This window comes from Panthera uncia (genome assembly GCF_023721935.1).
Source record: "Panthera uncia isolate 11264 chromosome C1 unlocalized genomic scaffold, Puncia_PCG_1.0 HiC_scaffold_3, whole genome shotgun sequence".
Lineage (NCBI taxonomy): Eukaryota > Metazoa > Chordata > Mammalia > Carnivora > Felidae > Panthera > Panthera uncia.
In genome coordinates, this window is record NW_026057584.1 from 22,390,915 (window position 1) to 22,409,769 (window position 18,855).

Consider the following 18,855-nt stretch of genomic DNA (forward strand, 5'->3'; position numbering starts at 1 on the left):
CCAGGCGGGTGTGGAAGTGGAAAAGGAAAGAACATCGGTAGTGAAAACAACCTTAAAGTTTCCTCAAGGACCCTGCCAGATCCATGCCAAGTTTTTCAAGATAGGAGAGCAGAATAAGCAACTAATTATGCCATGTGGTTTCAGAATCCCCAAATTTATGCTTGACTCGAGGTGGCATCAGATACCCTGTGTATTTTATTTTTCTGTTACTATACGAGCAGCATTACCAGGGCAACCTTGAGACTCTTCAAAGGTTCACTTTAATTGTTCAGTATCTAATATATACATTTTAAAAAATGTTCAACAAATGGAATTGTATTGTGCAAGACTCACTCTACCCTAATCTTTAATTTAAATCAGCACTTGAGGTGGAAAGAGTGTCCTGAATCTGTGTCTTAGACATAGGGCTGAGTGGTCATTACTAAAACATGGCAAACACAGTCCCAAACCAAACAAAAACAAAAACAAAAGCAAAAAAAACTTCCTGTGGGTACTACTGGCCTTCGGCCAAATCTGAACTCAAAAGCCAGGCATGTTCAGTCGGATTCAGATTCACAGTGGGGCTACTCACCCTGGTTCTGGTATTTATAGGACCTTGTGACCAAGTGGGCTTAGAGTGTGTTAAGTTACAAACTGAACTGAGATTCAGCATCATGGGAATGTCTGGTGATTAATGCTGCAATTCTGAATTCCTGGCTCCCTTTGGATTCTTGAGCCAAGCTCATGGTGTTCTTCACATATTAGTTTTTGATTGGCAGTTTCAAGGTTTTGTGTCGGAAATGTGTGGTTTGTAAGAATTGTGATCCCCCACACATGGCACCAAGCACCAGTTCCCTGCCCCGCCCCAGCAGTACATCCGTCTGTACCCACCTCTCTCTTCTGAGCCTATACTGCGTGTTTCACCCAAGGTGGGGTGGTGATTGATTGGATGCTTTTGTGTCTTCCTGGTCAGGAAGCGTCCTCACCCCTGATATTCCTTTACTAAAGCTTATGTGACACAACTCAAAACTGTGCAGCTGAATATGGCCCCTTAGGCTCTAAATAGAAAAAGAAATACTACAAGAGAAAAATGCCATGTGGGATGTACAGAAGAGTAAACATGAAGTAAATCGGCGGACAATAAGCTGGCTGGCTAGAGGTGTCACCAGAACGGGAGCCTGTACGAGGCTGTTTCTTCCTTTTTGTTTCAGAAATCCAGTCATCAAGTCACCATCAAGCATGGATAATTACAAAAGCGGTTTCGATAGCTATATACTATATAGATCTTATATAGCAAGAGAGAAAGAAATTTCCTCTTAGTAAAATATTCACTTTTGTCAACCCTAAAAGGTTTTGCTGGTGACCCTGTTGTAGCTGGCAGGAGTTTGTTTGTTTGTTTTGTTTTGTTTCAAACATGTGCAGTGTGGAAGCCATAGCATCCTCTCCTAAGAACTCCTCATCGGTTGGGAATTTGTTCTACACAGTCTGCTTGCCTTGGCATTCGCGTTTTGAACACTGAGCAGGCTTCCACCAGTCCCCGTTGTGACAGTGACAGATGTTACATTCATCCACTTTCACTTCAATGCCAGCCGGGATTATTGTAGTTCCTGCAAAGCAGTTTGGACCTGGAACACACATAGATGTTGATTAGTTGATTAAATTTGAGTGGCTCCTGTTTTCTCTTCCCTCCCCAACCCCCATCAAAACGCCAACCCCCAAAACCATGAATGAGTAGGTCAGACTACTCTTCATAGTTCACTACTGAGGTACTTTCTAGCTATCTCCTTTAAATGCAGACTTTCAACCTCTACTCTCTTGTAAACAGCTCATATTCCCCATGTGTATTTAAAAAAAAAAAAAAGATACAGTGCTCAAAACAATCTTACCGTCTGTTACTGAGTACTGCAGTTTTCTAAAGTATGATTCTACGTATAAAACTCTAGTTGCTTTCTGCTCTGGGGTGTAAATGCTGCAGAAGCATCCCCTGAAACTCTAGAGGGTGTCTAGAGTGGTCTGCTTCAGATGATGGTACCCTGTGGCCTGCCCTCTCACTTCCATGGTGGGTGGGCCACAATGAACTTGTTCATTGCCTGGCTTTAGTACCTTCCCAAAGTCCAGTTCCTGGAATCTCCAGCTTGTTTCTTGATAACAATAAATAATTCATGACCAGATGATTTATTCATGCCCCAAACAAGCTTTGTTGGAGGTTCATTTGATTTTTATAAATGGAGCTCCTTTAATCTGCTGGCTATCTTTTTTTTTTTTTTTTTTTTTAAGAATGACCCAAATGGTTGGCTTTTGAAAGTCAGCAGGAATTTTATTTTACTTTCCAGATTCAGAAAAGCTTTACTGAAAATGTCACCTGCTTAGTAGAGATGGATGTTTTTAAAATTGACCAATCTTAATTTTTTACTTATCTTTCTCTCCTTTCTCTTAGTTTCCCTTTCTTCCCAAGGTACAAATGCCAGTATTCAGTACTGGTGATACTATTTTTCAAAATCAAATGGAATAAAAATTGCTTCCCAAGATGCAATGGATTGTAGTGGGGTGGTGCAAGTTGCTGTTTCTTTGAAACAATTTGGTGTAAGTTTCCAAAGTACAAATTTGGATAGAGAGGGAGTTGTGTCTACTCATGATTTATTGACCCAGCATTACTGGCCACTTTCCATAACCATTGCAAAGTAACACACATCAATATCAGTGTTCTACTTTCACTTTCTTACTGCTTGATAAGAATTTACGAGATTATCTTTACCACCAAATAAATAAAATCAGGGGTGATTTGTAGTTCCACTTCATAATTGACATCTTTTATAAAAATGGTAGCTATGAAGTTGCAATGTATATTTCTCAACACAAATCTATTTAATACACTATGGCTTTAATCATCCATTGTTTTAGAGCTCCCAGACTTCAGTTGTGCATACATAAGCCAGTGACCTTCGTGTACCTATGACTTTCCTTCACTCTTGGACAAATACCTGGGGCATGTGCCTGTGCATGGTTCTCATAGAGAACCGACCAGCAAGAGTAAGAGGGATATGATGGGTCATCAGTGACAGTTAAACAGTTAGCAAACCATCACCCACAACGGTACTTCTTGTTATGATGCTGTGGTTATAAGCTGCTGGCCATCCTAACCACTGATGATTTAAGGATCACTGTTTTAGGATTTAACTCATTGTTTGATAGACTGAACTGTCTTTGGGGCTACACCTCCCCTGGGAAAATTCCACATGAAATCATTCATTTATTTTGGATCCAAAATAGAGGGAATCTGCAGAGAATTTGGCCTGGAGCCTTTTTCAGAATGTAGCTGGTTGTCTCATGGCTGTTGTTGACAGACCTCTCTCAGCCTGGCTAGTTCTACGCCAGCCAGGATCTGGACAGAGCTGAACTAGCTTCAGTAATCAAACATGATGACCGCTACCACCTGTTTTCCTGAAGCCCCCCCCCCCCCCCCCTCCTGGGGAAGAAGTGGTTTCTCTCTCTACCTTCCCACTGCTAATCAACTCTTCTCACCCAATTGTATGCTTGTAACTTTTCCAGATGGGGAAGGAAAAATAGTTTTTTTTTCTAAATAGTGGTTCTAAAACAAAGAAGTCCTGGAAACAAGTAGAATATGATCTAGTAAAGAGTTTTTTTTTCAGTTTCTTGAAGGGATTTGGAAAGTTCTCAGTAGATTCTTAAGAGTGCATGTGTGTATTTGTGTGTAAGCATAGGCATTCTGTTGGCTCACAGGGGGCAGGTTCATCTCAATGGCATAATAAGAGAAAAAAGGAGGGAGGGATTTTTGTAAAAAAGATTTCTGACAAGTCACTGTGCATGTCTTGAAGAGATATTTTACTAGAGGTATGGTTCTCCTATCTGCTCCTTTCTGCATGTGTTGGTGTCATACTATGATTAGTGTGTATTTGATCAGCCTCTCTACATCATTTCTTAAGAGCCCCTTAGAATGTGCTGCTTTCTCAGCACAGAAAATATTAATTTATCATGATGGACAGAATGCAAAGAAAGATCCTTTGCACTTTGCCAGGACTGAACAAAGTCACTGCCTATAAATAACCACCTTGATGGTCGACTTGGCGGCCAGAGGTATTTTACAGAATCAAAAATTCCCGTTTGATCTCGTTAACAATGATTTTATTAGCATGCTTCTGAGAACTTCCAGCGTAACTAAAGCCTCAAGTGTGTGGTTCATAGTATTACCTGCTTAAAAGTAATTCAGATGATTGTGAAGTGCAATGGCTGGCACTATTTGGAAACTGTTCTGGTTTTGTCCCTTTCTCCTTAATAGTGGTGACAGCAAATGTAACTGGTTTCAGGCATATGAGTGTCCTATATGGGTTCCTTACATAGGAAATCTATCTTTGTATTTATTCTCTTTATTAGGGAGGATACTTTCTTTTTGTTTTGGTTTATGTGGAAGAATACGTTTCTTAAGAGAGTAAACCCAATGGCAAAAGCAACGTATTTAGTGTAGAAGACTTGGAGAGATTCCAGGGGAGAGCAGAGAAAATGATTAAACCGAAGCCTGGCAAGTAGGACCTGTGAGAAAAGGTTAAAGGGATTGGAATTATTTAATCTCGAAAGAGAAGACAGAGGAATAACTCAATAACTCTCTGGGAATTAAGGCTTATTATGTGAAGAGTGGCAACCAACTGTTCTTTCTTTCTTCAGACACCTACAATAAGAGGAGATGGAGATGAATTGATTCTCAAGGAATTGGAAACACACACACACACACACACACACACACAGAGTAATTGCTCAGAGAACTGAGAACCAAGTTGCCAACTGTGTGGTGAGATCCTTAAGAACACAGAAGGTATCATGTGTCAGCTGAAATTGTCAGCTCCTTAAAAATAGGAACTGAAGGGCCACCTGGGTGGTTCAGTCAGTTAAGTGTCCGATTTCAGCCCAGGTCATGATCTCACAGTTTGTGAGTTCGAGCCCCACACCAGGCTCTGCACTATAAATGCGGAGCCTGCTTGGGATTCTCTCTCTCTCTCCCCCTGTCTGTGCCCTTCCCCCACTTGTACTTTCTCTCAAAATAAACACAATAAACTTAAAAAAAAAAAGGAACTGAATGAATACCTGTCATTTCCTTTGGTCAGGCTTAATGCTGTGTTTGCCACATATTCCAAACTCAGTATATCTTTATTTCACTAAAAAGTATGAACTGTCTAGTTATATGATAGGAGCAGAATTATTTTTTGAACTAATATGTCAGACCTTACATATACATAAGGCTTTGCCCTAGTAATATTGATATAGAAATCTCTGTCAATGAATGGTAAGACATAGTGATAATTTCTTGAGCACTTACTTCATGCCAGGAATTTGTGCCATTTAATCATTCCAATAAGCCATGTTAAGGTGCACATTCTCACCTTCAGCCATATAAACCATGTAAGGTACATTATCTCTGAGCCTCAGAGATAGAAAATAACTCGGTTGAGTTCATGTACCTAGGAAGTGGCATCAAAGGGATATGAATCAAATCTCTCTGATCTGTAGAATGCTTTTAATTGCCCACAAAAAGAGGCAAACGTCTAGGAGCACATTGCTGGCTTTCATTAACCCAGATCCTAAGCTTCTGATCAGAATCTCGAAGTCTAGTTGGTTTTAGTATTGAGGACACATGGTCTGAGTTAAGAAGCTTGATGGTTAAAAATAAGTGAGACTGTCTTTCTATAGATAGTCATCAGATTTATTGGTTTTATATTGTATAATCTAATACTCTCCAGAAAACACAATTTATCTAACAACTACAAGAAATTTCCCATGGAGAAGAGCTTGAGTAGCAAAGCTTTGGTTTTCCTTCGGGTGGCATGAAATTCCCGCTGGTACTGGAAATAGACCAGATAAGAAGCAGAATGAAAGTGGACTATGACTTAGGAGTCCTGGTTCAAGTTGTGGTTCTATGATTGATTATCTTTGTGACCTTAGGCAAGCACTGTATAACCCAAAAACTAATGGGGACCCATATGGTCTAGTCTCAGAAAGGATTCATATTTTTGGAGATGCATTAAAATTGAAAATGAAATTCAAATATTTACTAGGAGCTGGAACAGGGAAGGAAGAAGGGAAAGCAGGCTAGGGATACATCTACATGAAAAAGATCTTCCATGAAGCAGAGTTTTCCTATTATTCTGTACTTCGTTAAGTACTTAATTTACACAGTTATACAGTAAGACCTTTTTGGCAAACATTTTCTTTTCCACAATAGAAATTATTCAAAAGAAATCTTATAAGGAGGCCATGCTCTGGTGCTTTGGTAAGGTGGTCATGAGGTGCCTGCTTCTCAGTCTTTCCTGCAGGATTATTTTTCCCCATCTTCCTACTTCAACCTTGCAGATATAGCTTATGAAGCATCTGCATAGAGTATCTAGTGATCAGACTTCTGATCACTGGCATTTGGAGTGATTTCATCCTGCTTCAATAATCTAAGAAGCCAGGAGAAAATAGATTCCGCTGTATTTGTGGTTGTAAGAACTGAGCAGATTTGCTCAGGCACTGAAGTTCTCCTTGCTAAGTCCTGAGATTTCCTGCATAAAAGAGCACATAGAAACTACATATAAAAGGAAGTCTATTGCTACTCTGATCACACCTCCTGCAGATGCTCACTTGCTTATAGTGTTAAATGTCACATTGATTACATGGAGGAACAAATACATAACCTGAAATAAGGTTCTGAAGAAGAGGATAACAGAGCTGTAGAAGGTTGTAACAGAGAACTTGGCCTATGGGTCCATGGAAAGATTTGGTTTGGGTGGGGGCAGAGGGAGAGTATGACTCAATGAACAGGTAGAAAAAGCTGTGGGGTTAGAGTGATGTGTGTAGCAAGATGTGGCCAGGAAGACAGTTGTCTGCAGGAGCTGGTGGTTCATACTGGCTTGCAAGAGCCAATTGTTAAGTATTCAGGAATTTTATAATCTCACGGACATTATTTTGGCAATAGGAAGCCATTGAAGTATTTTAAGTAGAGGTGTGTGTCTGTGCGTGCATGTGCATGTATATGTGTTTAATCATGAAGTAAATGGCAATGAGCAAGAATGAAATATGGCCTTTTGTAGCAATGTGGATGGAACTGGAGAGTGTTAGGCTAAGTGAAATAAGTCATACAGAGAAAGACAGATACCGTATGTTTTCACTCTTATGTGGATCCTGAGAAACTTAACAGAAGACCATGGGGGAGGGGAAGGGGGAAAAAAAGTTACAGAGAGGGAGGGAGGCAAACCATAAGAGACTCTTAAAAACTGAGAATAAACTGAGGGTTGTTAGTGGTGGGAGGGAGGGGAAAGTGGGTGATGGACATTGAGGAGGGCACCTGTTGGGGATGAGCACTGGGTGTTGTATGGAAACCAATTTGACAATAAATTTCACATTAAAAAATAAAATAAAAATAAAAAAATAAATGAACTGATCACAAAAAAAATCATGGAGTAAAGACATTGATTTAATAAATGGCACCAGTATCATTGTATGATTGGTCCATAGGGCACCCATTGTTGGAGTAGACATGATACATCTTGATGGAGGCACCAGACAAAGAGATAGCAAAGAGTAGAACACTCGCAGGCCCTGGCACTGAGTAACAGTAAAAACACATTCTTTTCTCCTTTGCTTTGAGGCATTAAAAGTCTCTGTTAAGATGCTGGAGTTATATTAAGTCAGTGTCAGTAATTAACACATTGGCTTAAGTGAATTGATCATATTATCCCTATACAAAGTAAGGTCTTAAGAGAAAATGCTCCAGGAAATGTGCAGTTTGATCTGGGGGGTGAGCGGGGGGCAAGGAGGGCTGAAAAGGAGGGATAATTTCTAGTGGGACAGCTTAGTTGGAGTCCCTTTGGGGACCAGGATTACATGCAATCTGATGGAGACAGTGGACTGTTTGGGGAAGAAGAGGATCCTATCCGTCAAGCAACAAAATCATTTCTAGATAATTTAAACTTAAAATGCACTAATTACAGGAAGCTGTATATAGAGAATATCCAGAATACCAAAAAGAATGAAGCTTGGAGGTAATACAATCAGGAACAAGGGCCAAACTCATGCTACAGATTTAAACCAGTAAAAATACAACTTGGGTGCAGATATAGCAGCTTGCTCCGTCAGTATCTCCAGCCCAGGACCCTGGATGCTGCTAGAAGCATCATTACAGCTGCCTCTCTTACCAGTCTTGCCAGAAAAGAGGCTGTGGTCCCACACTTCTTGAAATTACTAGCTTCCAGTTTGAAGTCTGCGGCAGGTAATCCTGGAGACAGAGCTTAGTCAACTGCCTGTACCCTAGCTGCAAGGGAGGCTGGAACACGACTACCTGGCTGTTGTAGCTTTTCTAGGGAGAAATGGGCTTTCTTTATGTATAGAGGATTCCCTAGTCATAGGAAGGAGGCAGTCGTTCATTTCTGATGTTAAAATGGATGAGGAGAGACAGGTCAATGAGGGCAAATTTCACCTGTTTCAAGTTAGTTAGTTTGTTTCCAGGCTGATGGCCAATATGCTTGTCTCACATCAGAACACAAAATAAACATTCAGAACGAGATTGCTCTAAACATGAGTGATATAGTTGTTAATAAGACAAAGTTTCTGCCTTCAGGTTGTTGATATTCGAGTAGGCTGAATCAGATAAAAGGCACAGAAACAAACATGGCCATTTCCAGTCATTCCCTGAAGAAAGTAAACAAGACCAGTTGAGGGCCAGACCAAGAGTGGGAAAATTCTTTATGGTTTACAGAACATGTTTATCTATGTTTTCTTATTTCATATTCACCCTAAGGATGTAAGGTGGTTATCATTGCACAGGTGAGGGAAGTAAAGCTCAGAGAGATTAAGGGACTTGATAAAAGGCAGAGAACACATGGCAGGAGAGCTTATATTTCAGCTCTCCTATTCTGACCCCTGGTTGACTGCTTTCCTTGAGGAGAGTCTTTGCTTATGTTTACTGTTATTTCCTCCAGTGGCAGTCATAATCGGCTCTCCTGTTCGTGACTTCCAGCAGTTAACAGTTTTTGACTACTTCTTAAGTAGTAAGAATTTTCATGAATGACCTTATTTCTTCCTCACATGCACTACCATTTTTTTTAATAAGAGAGACAAGGAGGCATAGAAAGTTTACAGGTGACTTCGAGAAAGGCACACAGCTGGTAAGGGATGGAGCTGGGATACACAGCCAGATTGCCCTGTTCCATCCCAGAAGTAATCTTTTCTGTGAGCTGCTTTTCACTTCCTTCAAGTTCTAATAGAATCTGGGATATGGTAGGATGTATTAGAGGGGAAAGGCTAGAGAATTTAAATTCCTGTTTCTTGAGAAAGAGAAGTATATGTGTGTGTGTGTGTGTGTGTGTGTGTGTGTGTGTAGGTAAAGGGGTGAATAGGCAAAAGGGTGAATGTAAAGGGGAAAACCTGGCTATGAAATCCCCACATGGAGCAGAGAAGTAGGCCCCTCCAGCAGCTTTATTCAACCTCTTTTTCGTAACTGCAAAGCAGGAGTCACTCCCAAGAAGCAGATCTGGCTGAGAATGCAGCACGATTCTTGTGATCATCTCAGAGGGCAGCCAGCCTGGCACTGAGATGTCTCAGTAGGTGATGCCTTGTTCTTGTTGCTTGTCGACCCAGATCCTCTTTACAGCCAAGCTTCCTCCTTCCCAGTGACTACAAAAACCAAGCTGCTCATGACTACTTTATAGATGCTTCCAGATTATAAATTGGTATGGTGTCCCTGAAAATCCTTTTTCTGACAACAACTTCATATTGCTTAATAGTCCCCTTTTGAGTATTGCAATTTCTGGCCTTGATTTGAAAATTTATTATTGACGCTTGGTGTCTTTTAGAAATTGGTTGTAAATGATCTTCCTGCTGCATAAATGAGGCAGATTCCTATTGTGCAAGGCCATAAACATCCTATATTTATTTGGCAGGGCATCTAAATCATTGTTTCAGCAAATAGTAGGCTTGCAGGCCTCAGTCTGGGGGTACAATTGGATTGGATTATGTTCTTCCTTTCAACTGATTTTAATTCTCTGCTCCATGAAATCTGATAGATGTTGTTACGCTACTGAAAAGCAAATAGGCTTTCTGATCAGGTGTACCCATTTTCAATTATTAAAATCTTGGAGAAAATGGTTGTAAACCAAAAAAAACAAAAAACAAAACCAAAACAAAACAAAACAGTAATGAGAGCTGATAGCAGTTAAAATTTTAGTGACTCAAACCTCCCCAGTAACATGTTCCAATGGCCCTGTCAGGCCTGGACAGACAGAAGTTGCTAAAGGGAGATTCCAGCCCAGAGAATGCAGGTCTCTCTCAGCCTGCTTTTCGTCACCCATCCCTACGTTACCTCACAACCATTTTATTAAACCTAAGAACAAAAAGCTTCCTCAGATTAAGGTGGCAAAATTCAGGAAGGATTGTTTTCTTCGAGGCTGCCCTAGAGGTGCCTGTTAATCATTTTATTTGAAAATTCAATATTGCTGAACTCCCACACAAATTTCGGTGTGAGAGCTCCAGAGAGTTTTCTGGCCCTTAAGTATGTAAGATTTATAGCCTGGTACTCCAATTAAGTGAAATTCCGGGTGCAGAGCGGAGAGTGGAAGGACACGGTCAAGCTACACAATAAGGGTAAAGGTTGGCTAATTTCAGGAGAATCAGCAGGCTCAGAGAATCAGGAGCAGTTCAAATTCTGCATTAGTGGGACACATATGCCCAGTCTCACCTTCAGAAGGATGTGTGGTCAGAACATGGCTTAATTTGCTGTTGTATAAAACATTTTATCTGCTCAATTTTTGCTTCAAATGATTAAATAGTCCTACCCAATTGTCCAAGCTACAATAAGACTCCCTCCCCTTGTGAGAGCTTTCTGTGGTTTTCAGATCACTTTTTATTTTTCTCTCCACAATCCTAAAATTAGGAAGAATGGGTATAATTGTACCTATTTTACAGCTGAGGACACTGAGGTTCAAAGAAAGAAGGAATGAGGTGATTTACTACGTGTGAGATTAGAACTCTGGAGTCATACCCTCTATGTTTCAATCTTGTTTCTGTCATTTACTAGAGATATCATCTCAGCAGTGTCCCTAGCCGTAAAGTGGGAATAATATTGAAATAAGTATGCCTACCTTATGAGATTTTGAAAAAGCAAATGAATTAATACATTAAAGGACTTAGAGCAGCACCTGTCACATATGAACATGCAGTACATGTTGTTGCCATTTATTCTGATTATTATTATTACCTGAGTCACAATATAGACTACTTTGGGCAGGATATGGATTCTAGGGCCTTTGATTTCTAGTCTAATTAAAATAAATGGGAACATCAGTGATGGAATTAATCTTATTAATGCCAATTAATTTTTTTTTGCAAGGTAAATGAGCATACAACAGTAAAATCATTTCTACATTTCCCCAGATTTGTTGACTGTTTACCAGAAAGCAAGGCAGATGAAAAGAACACCTAGAAGGAGCATCCCTGGGGAGAATTAAAGGGAGATCTATTAGAATGAACTAGCTGTTGACCGTAGAAAGATTCATTAGAAAAATGATTTAAAATGGTTTAGTCAATTAATGATGACTGGTTTTGTTTGTTAGAAAGAAATGTCCAGATATGGTGGGAGAAAGTCTAAATTAAAGGCTAGCAAAGACTGCATTGTATAGGGAGAGTGTATCTAAACATCTGAATTACCTTTCTGTCCATCCTTCCATCCATCCATCCATCCATCCATCCATCCATCCATCCATCACTACCTATTGAGTCTTCTACAGTATTTCTCTTGAAAACAAGAACAGGATAAGTGCAAATGGCTACCAATCATGGACATATTGAATAAATTATGTGTGCGCCTCCATAGACTCTTCAGTAGCTATTGAAAATAATGAATTAAAACCTCCAACTGACTTGGAGAGATTTTCATGAGTTGAAACTGAATAAGAACAGGATTATACAGCAAAGTGGGTACAATATTGATCCTATTTTAATAAAACAAATAGAGATATACTTCTGTTTGTATGCTTGACCAGGATTATATGCAGATAGAGGGAAACTAAAGAGATACCAATACTAAATTGTTAACATGGATTATCTTGCTGGAGAGAGGGATTGCTGATGGTGGAGGGAGATGAATAGGACAAAGTGTCAGGAGAAAAACAAGTACATCATATCATGATATGTGCAAGTGCGTCATGATTCTATGTATAAAACAGAGTTCTTACATTAGCATGCATTTTAAAATCAATGTGTACACTTAATGATGTAATGGTTCCTTTTTTCCCTTAAAGTCTGTTATTAAATTGATAATGCAGCAGACCATCAGGTGAGGAAATGTAGTGAAAGTCATAAAAAGGGACAGACCAAACAGAACTATTAATATTCATTTTCTTGACTCTAAAGTTTTATGGCTATGCTGTGTAGTACAGTAGCAACTAGCCATGTCTGCCTATGAGACATTGGAAATGTCCCTAGTCCAAAATGACATGTGCTGTAAGTGCAAGAAGTAAACGTGAGTGGAGCACCGGGGTGGCTCAGTCGGTTGAGCATCCAGCTCTTGGATTTGGCTCAGATCATGATCCCAGGACCCTGGGATTGAGCCCAGCATAGGGCTCCATGCTCAGCATGGAGCCTGCTTAAGATTCTCTCTCTCTCTCTCTCTCTCTCTCTCTCTCTCTCTCTCTCCCTCCCTCCCTCCCTCCCTCTCCCTCTCCCTCTCCCTCTCCCTCTCCCTCTCCCTCTCTCTCCTTCCTTCTCTGCCACTCATGTGTGCACGCTCTCTCTCTTTAAAATAAAAACATCCCCCCAAAATACAATAGCTCATATTTTTATTAAATATTAAATTAAGTTCATAGCTTAATATTTTTGTGTCAATTATATGTTGGATGAAAATATTTGAGGTATATTTGGTTCAATAAAATGTATTATTTTGTCCCTTTTTTTAGTTTTCTAAAGTGGCTAATTAAAAACACATACTTAAAAATTGTTTAAATTTGACACTAAATTTGACATTAAATTTAGAACATTTAAAATTACACATGTGGCTTTCATGATATTTTTATTGGTAACAGCAACAAGGAATTACCAAAGGATAAAGAGCTGTCCCTAATGGCCCAGAGGAAATCTTTATGTAATCTGGTAGGAAAGAATGCTGCCTGTTGTGGAAAAGGGCCTATCTTTAGGACAGGGTTGCTCAGTGCGAGCCTTGATCATCAGCGTCACTGAGAACACCTTTGAAATGCAAATTCTCCAGCCCCACTAGACACTGGCTGAATCAGAGCCTCTGGCTAGGGAACCCACAGTCTGTGCTTTAAGGAACATTTCAGGTGATTCCAATGCAGGTTGAAATTTGAGAACCACTACTTCAGGATAAGGCAGAGCTTGGATAAGAAAGAACCTTACCTTTGGGCACCACGAAGATAGCAAGCATAGTTAGTCTGAGGTTTGGAAGATGCCTCAAAATAGACTGAGTTTATCCAAAAAGCAATGAATTCATCATGCTACAACAACATAGGCTTTTAGCAACAGGGTCATTCTTGAGGAGAAATTCTGAGCAAGTAAATGGTGTTTAAATGGTTCAATTACTTTCAAGTTTCAGCATAGCATCTGAGCTGTCATTATTGTGTTTCGTTGACAAGTGTGATTTTTACCCACATGACAGCTTTGAGAATCAAAGAGTCATGTGTGAAACTTGGCATTTGGAACCATTTTGGCTGCTCTAATGACCTCACTTTCCAAAAAACAAGTTGGTTATTATTGGAAAGAAAATAGTATATATTTATCTCTGGGATAGAAACAGGCTAGAAAAGCTTGTATGACAGTTTGTCTAACTTTCATATAAAAATATAAAATTTCTTTAAGCAACAGGCTTTCTACTTCTGACAGCTAATTTAGTATCTTTGAAAATTGCCTCCTTCATTGATGAAAAAATTGCAAACCTATTTTTGTTTCCTTAAAATAATATGCTTGAGTGAACACACTAAAATGGACGTCATATCCTCACTGGAGAGAGGGACATAAGGCAATGGGTGTGCTTACCAACAAAGTGGGCATCACCACAGACACGCAGACATACGTGCATGCACACGCACACACAGACACATCACTTCATGATGGATATAAAGAGAAAACTTTCCATTTTCATTCTCTATGTTCAAAGACATAAAATGCCTTGCAACTGAAAAAAAGGTGATGGGCAGATTATTTCATTATTGGATTATATGACCAAAGATGCCCTACTGACATTTCTGTGATTTTCATAGTGATGTATTATTAGATATGCCATGGGTAATTTAAGTAACAAAGTGACATTTTTGCTAATGTCCATCTAAATAGCTAATAACTGTGACACAGAAATGATGACAAGATTAAAATAAATGGTAAAAATATATAGTCTACAAACTGTATAACGAGTCTAGAAATATTTTAGTCTGGAAATACAATGCCCACCAGACAAACGTATTTCCTTCCTATATGCATATGGCAAAAGTAGATATTGAATACCAATAAGGGGATAAAGTTTATGGAAAATAAAAGGAAGACTAAAAGGAAGAATACACATACTAAGGGGATTTAATCTAGTCTAGAAGTCACAGAAGGGTGCCTTCAGGAATAACGGGAGGTAGGGACAAAGAAGTAACATGAACAGCTCCTAAGTGCAATAAAAGCTTGGTGCACAGGGAAGCATTTGAGATAGTGCAGAGTAGAGAGTCAGTGGAAGGTGGGCTAAGGATAGAATAGAGACATAGGTAGCAGCTAGTTCTTAGTGTTTTTTTTAAACTATATTTTGGATTTTGGATTGCATCTAAAGGGCAATCAAAACCATGACATCACCAGATTTACTTTTTAAATAGAATACACTGGCTTCAATGTAGATAATGAGTTGAGCAGAGGCGAAGACTCTATTACAGAAAGTAGACCAATTTAATCAGTTCTTGAATTAGTCCAGGCAAAGATAATCGTGGTGTAGACTAGGGTGGTAGCCCTGGAAATAGAGAGCAATGAGTGAGTTTGAACAATATTTAGGAGGTCCAATCAACATGATTTGGTGGTAGACCAAATGTGTGTAATAAAGTAGAAGATGATTTAAGCAAGGTTATGGGACACTGATGAATGACCAGGATTTGGGGGAAAAAGAATGCAGTTAATGTTAGAAAATTTGAACTGCTATACACATGAATCATTTGAATGGAGATGAATAGCAGAACAGAACTGACTGAGCTGGGCAGAGACAGTTGGGAGTTTCTGGCAAATGAATGGTAATTGAAGCCAAGGGAGTAGATGTGGTTTCCCTGGAGCTTGGTATAGCCCAGCAAGAGAGTCTAGGACACCATTATCATTTAAGAAGCAGACAAAGAGTTGTGGCCAACCAAGGTGACTTAAGAAGTCTTCAAAGAGGAAGGAGGAAAAGCAGTAGTATGTGGTATCCAAGAAGCAAAGGAAAGGACATACTTCTGGTAGGATAGATGACAGCAGTGTCAAATGAGGTTGAGATGACAACTGATATAGGGACAGAGACATGCTTATTGGTGACTCCCAAGAGCCATTTCTATGGAGTAGTGAAGGTAAATGCCAGGCTGAAGAAAGTTGAGGAATGGGTGGGCAGTAAGGGGATATAGACATACAGTCCAGTCAGTAGCTGTATGAGGCCAAGGCTGAGAAAGGATATTTAAGGTGAGAGAGATAAATATGTTTAAATGCTGGTGGAAAACAAATAGAGGGGAGAGAGAGGTTGAATGTAAAAAAAAAAGTAGGGTTGGCAAGGTGGGGAGAATACTTGATAGAACAGAGTGTCTGAGAAAGCCAGAGAACATGGAATTCTATGTTCTTAGATAGCAGATAGGAACCCCCTTCCATCGTGATAGGCAATAAATAAGAGGCTGAAGGAGTTTGTATCTGTAATTTTTATTTCCTCTAGGAAGAATGAGGGGCACTAATCTGAGTGGAGGGAGAAGGTGAGGAAAGGGAGGGGTTGAGGCAGGCTTTGGGGAGAATGAAAATGCTGACTGTGGAAACAATGAAATTATTGAACAGGTGAAGGTCCAGATGAGGATGGCGACCACACTTTGTAATGGTACCAATTTGTTTGTGCAGTCGTCTCCACGAGAGCTCACCGATATTGAGAAAGAGTGCCTTAAGCAGGCAGTCATGATTTAATAGCCTGTCACCTTGGGCGAGTCACTTATCTCTCTGTGCTTCCATTTCCTCATCTATGACCTGGGAACAGTAAGAGTATCCACCTGATGGGATTGTTGTGATTATTACATGAGTTCATACACACAAAGTATGGAGAATAGTCAGTATATTGTATGCACTCAGTAAGTGTTAGCTATTCTCTAGTTTTGGGGCTTTGGCAGTCTTGTGGTGATTAAAACAAAGGGATGGGAGATATTAACAACAGGGTAGTTGAAATTGTAGACAAAGGACTTAGGCTGGAGAACAAAGGGAAGTGAAGCTTATTCACCAAATAATTAGGTTATTATATATTTACTGCAAGTCCTCCTGGTATGGACTCCTGGCCTAAGATTATAGTATGCTAGGTTTGCTGACAGAATTACATACAGTGTTATGGAAAATGAACATTATCTGAGATTTGTCATTTCAGGTCCTATCCTATACTTTGGCTGTGGTATCCAATGCATAAGGAATTTACGTTGAAAAGATACTGTGTTGTTGTTGTTTTATGAGAACTTTAGCTAGAAGCATATCCTGTGTGTCACCATTTCATGTTCTGAATTCCTGTGAAATGGGAAAGTTCTTAAAAAGAGAGAAAAAAATCACAAGCAATATTAAGGGAATTCCCTCAAGTTAAGGCAATTTTATTTAAACGCTGTAAATTTGCCAACTGTTTGTTCTTTTCCTTGAGGTCCACAATGCAATTTAAGGCAGAAAAACAACCAGTCTGGCCCAAGCTTGAATTGTTTCAGAATAAACAACTTCCAAAACTGAACTTTAGAAAGAACTCTCTGCTTTGCTGATGTATGGAGACACTCAGAGGTGCAATTTTGTCTCTGATAATACATTCTGTATGGTCATTCAGATCATGCATCGGAACCCTGGCCTTGTATCATAAACATAAATGGACTTTAGATACCAATATTTATTTCCAGGTAGGAAAATTAGTGAGGGTTTATACAGAAAAAATATTACTGAAGAGCCCATTGAGTTTTCTGAAAATAGGAAAATAGTTTCGTGCCTTAACAAGCAAATAAATAAGTTACAATTATAGACTTATGTCCTGCCCCTCCACTCCCAGGGAGTCTAGAAATCTTGATTTTATTCTTGCCCGTGCAAATAATTTTTCCTTGAATTTAGAGGAAACATTTAGAAGTGGGGAGGGCAGAGAGAAGAGGTATCCAGAGAATTCAGGTAAGGTCCAAATGTGGCCAGTCTCATCTCAAGGATATCCCCAAGTCTGCTGCCTTCCCAGGAATTGCCAATGGCTAGATATCAATTATATCAAGAATAGCTTACTCATTTATTTATGAACATTTGTTGAAAGCTACCTAGGTGCAAATCAGTGAAGATACAGTGATAATAAGACCACCTCCCAGCTCTTAATGAGCTTCCACTCCAGCAGAAGTGAGGCAAGTACACAGAAATAGAACTCTATGGGAGAATGGAGGAGGGGACCTAATAAAAACTGAGGACAAAGAAGGCTTCCTGGAAGATGTGAAGATTGAGTGGATCTTGTGGGAAGACTGGGAAATAGTTTGGTGAAGGATCAGGGTGACGGTGGTGGATAAGAAAGGATAGTGCAAGCTAAGTAAGTGGAATGAGCAAGAAGGGGTTATGATTCATTGGAAAAAATGTAAGGATTCTATGTAGCTTAAGTTTAAGGTCCCAGTAGGAATGTAGGGAGCTGAGGCTGGAAGAGTAGGAAGGACAGTGGCCAGGTTCCAGAAGACCTTGGAAGCCGCACTGAGAAGAATGGCGTTCACTGTTAAAAGCATCGAACTGCTACTAAAGGATTTTCAAGTGGTAGAGTAGCATCATCATATTTATGCTAGAGTCAGAATGCTCTAGTGTGGGGTGGGGCTGGAAGGCACCCAAGCTGGAGGGTGCAAGAACAGTAATTGCTCCAGGAAAGAAATGGGAAAGGCCCACAATGAACCAGTGGCAGCAGGAGTGTAGAAAAGAGGATGAGCTGGGGTAATAGTAAAGAAAGTAGACTCGATGGAATATGGATGTAAGTAGTATGGAAGAGGAAGGACATAAAATGTTTATAGTTCTTGCTGATGAGTGGATAGCGAGTGGTATCTTTCACTGACAGGAGTAATACAGGATTAAGTAAGGTCTGGAGTTCAGTTGTACAATACTGAGTTTTAAATGTCTTTAGAGGTCAGAGTAAGTAGTGGGATATAAGGGTTGAGACATCAAGGGTGATATTTGAACTTAAAGCACCATTTCAGGCATTTTCAAGACACAAATGGTGACTGCATCCATGGAAGTGGCCTCTTTGGAAGAGAGAGAATAAGTAATGGGAAGGTTACTATTGATGGAACCCCAAGGAACTAACATTTAAATCATGGGTAGAGGAATAGAACCCTGACAAGGGGTCTGGGAATGAATGACTCTAAAAGTGATATAAGAAGATGTAATGGAAGTCAGTAGAGAAGAAGGATTCAATAAGGAGTCAAGTGCTACTGGGATGTGGAATGAAATAAGTTGAATGTATATTTAGAATCCAGCAGGTCCTGGATGGCCCAGGCCAAAGCAATTTCTGTATCCTTGTGGGGAGGAAGCTGGATGTCAACAGGCTTAAAAGTGACATGTGGAAAAAAAAAATAGACTACACATTCAGGAAGCCTTGTTATTATTTTATTGTATTTATTTTATTTTATTTTATTTTATTTTATTTTATTTTATTTTATTTTATTTTATTTT

The 18,855-nt window shown here is 39.6% G+C and overlaps 1 protein-coding gene across 1 annotated transcript in view; it reads right to left on the minus strand.

Annotated features, from left to right (window-relative positions):
• Positions 1 to 1,455: 1,455 nt before the first annotated feature.
• The window catches only part of VWC2L (von Willebrand factor C domain containing 2 like), a 156,549-nt gene continuing 139,149 nt past the window's right edge, over positions 1,456 to 18,855 (minus strand). Inside the window, exon 3 of the mRNA XM_049614972.1 lies at positions 1,456 to 1,604. Coding sequence (XP_049470929.1) covers positions 1,456 to 1,604 — 149 coding nt within the window. The remainder of the gene's footprint in view (positions 1,605 to 18,855) is intronic.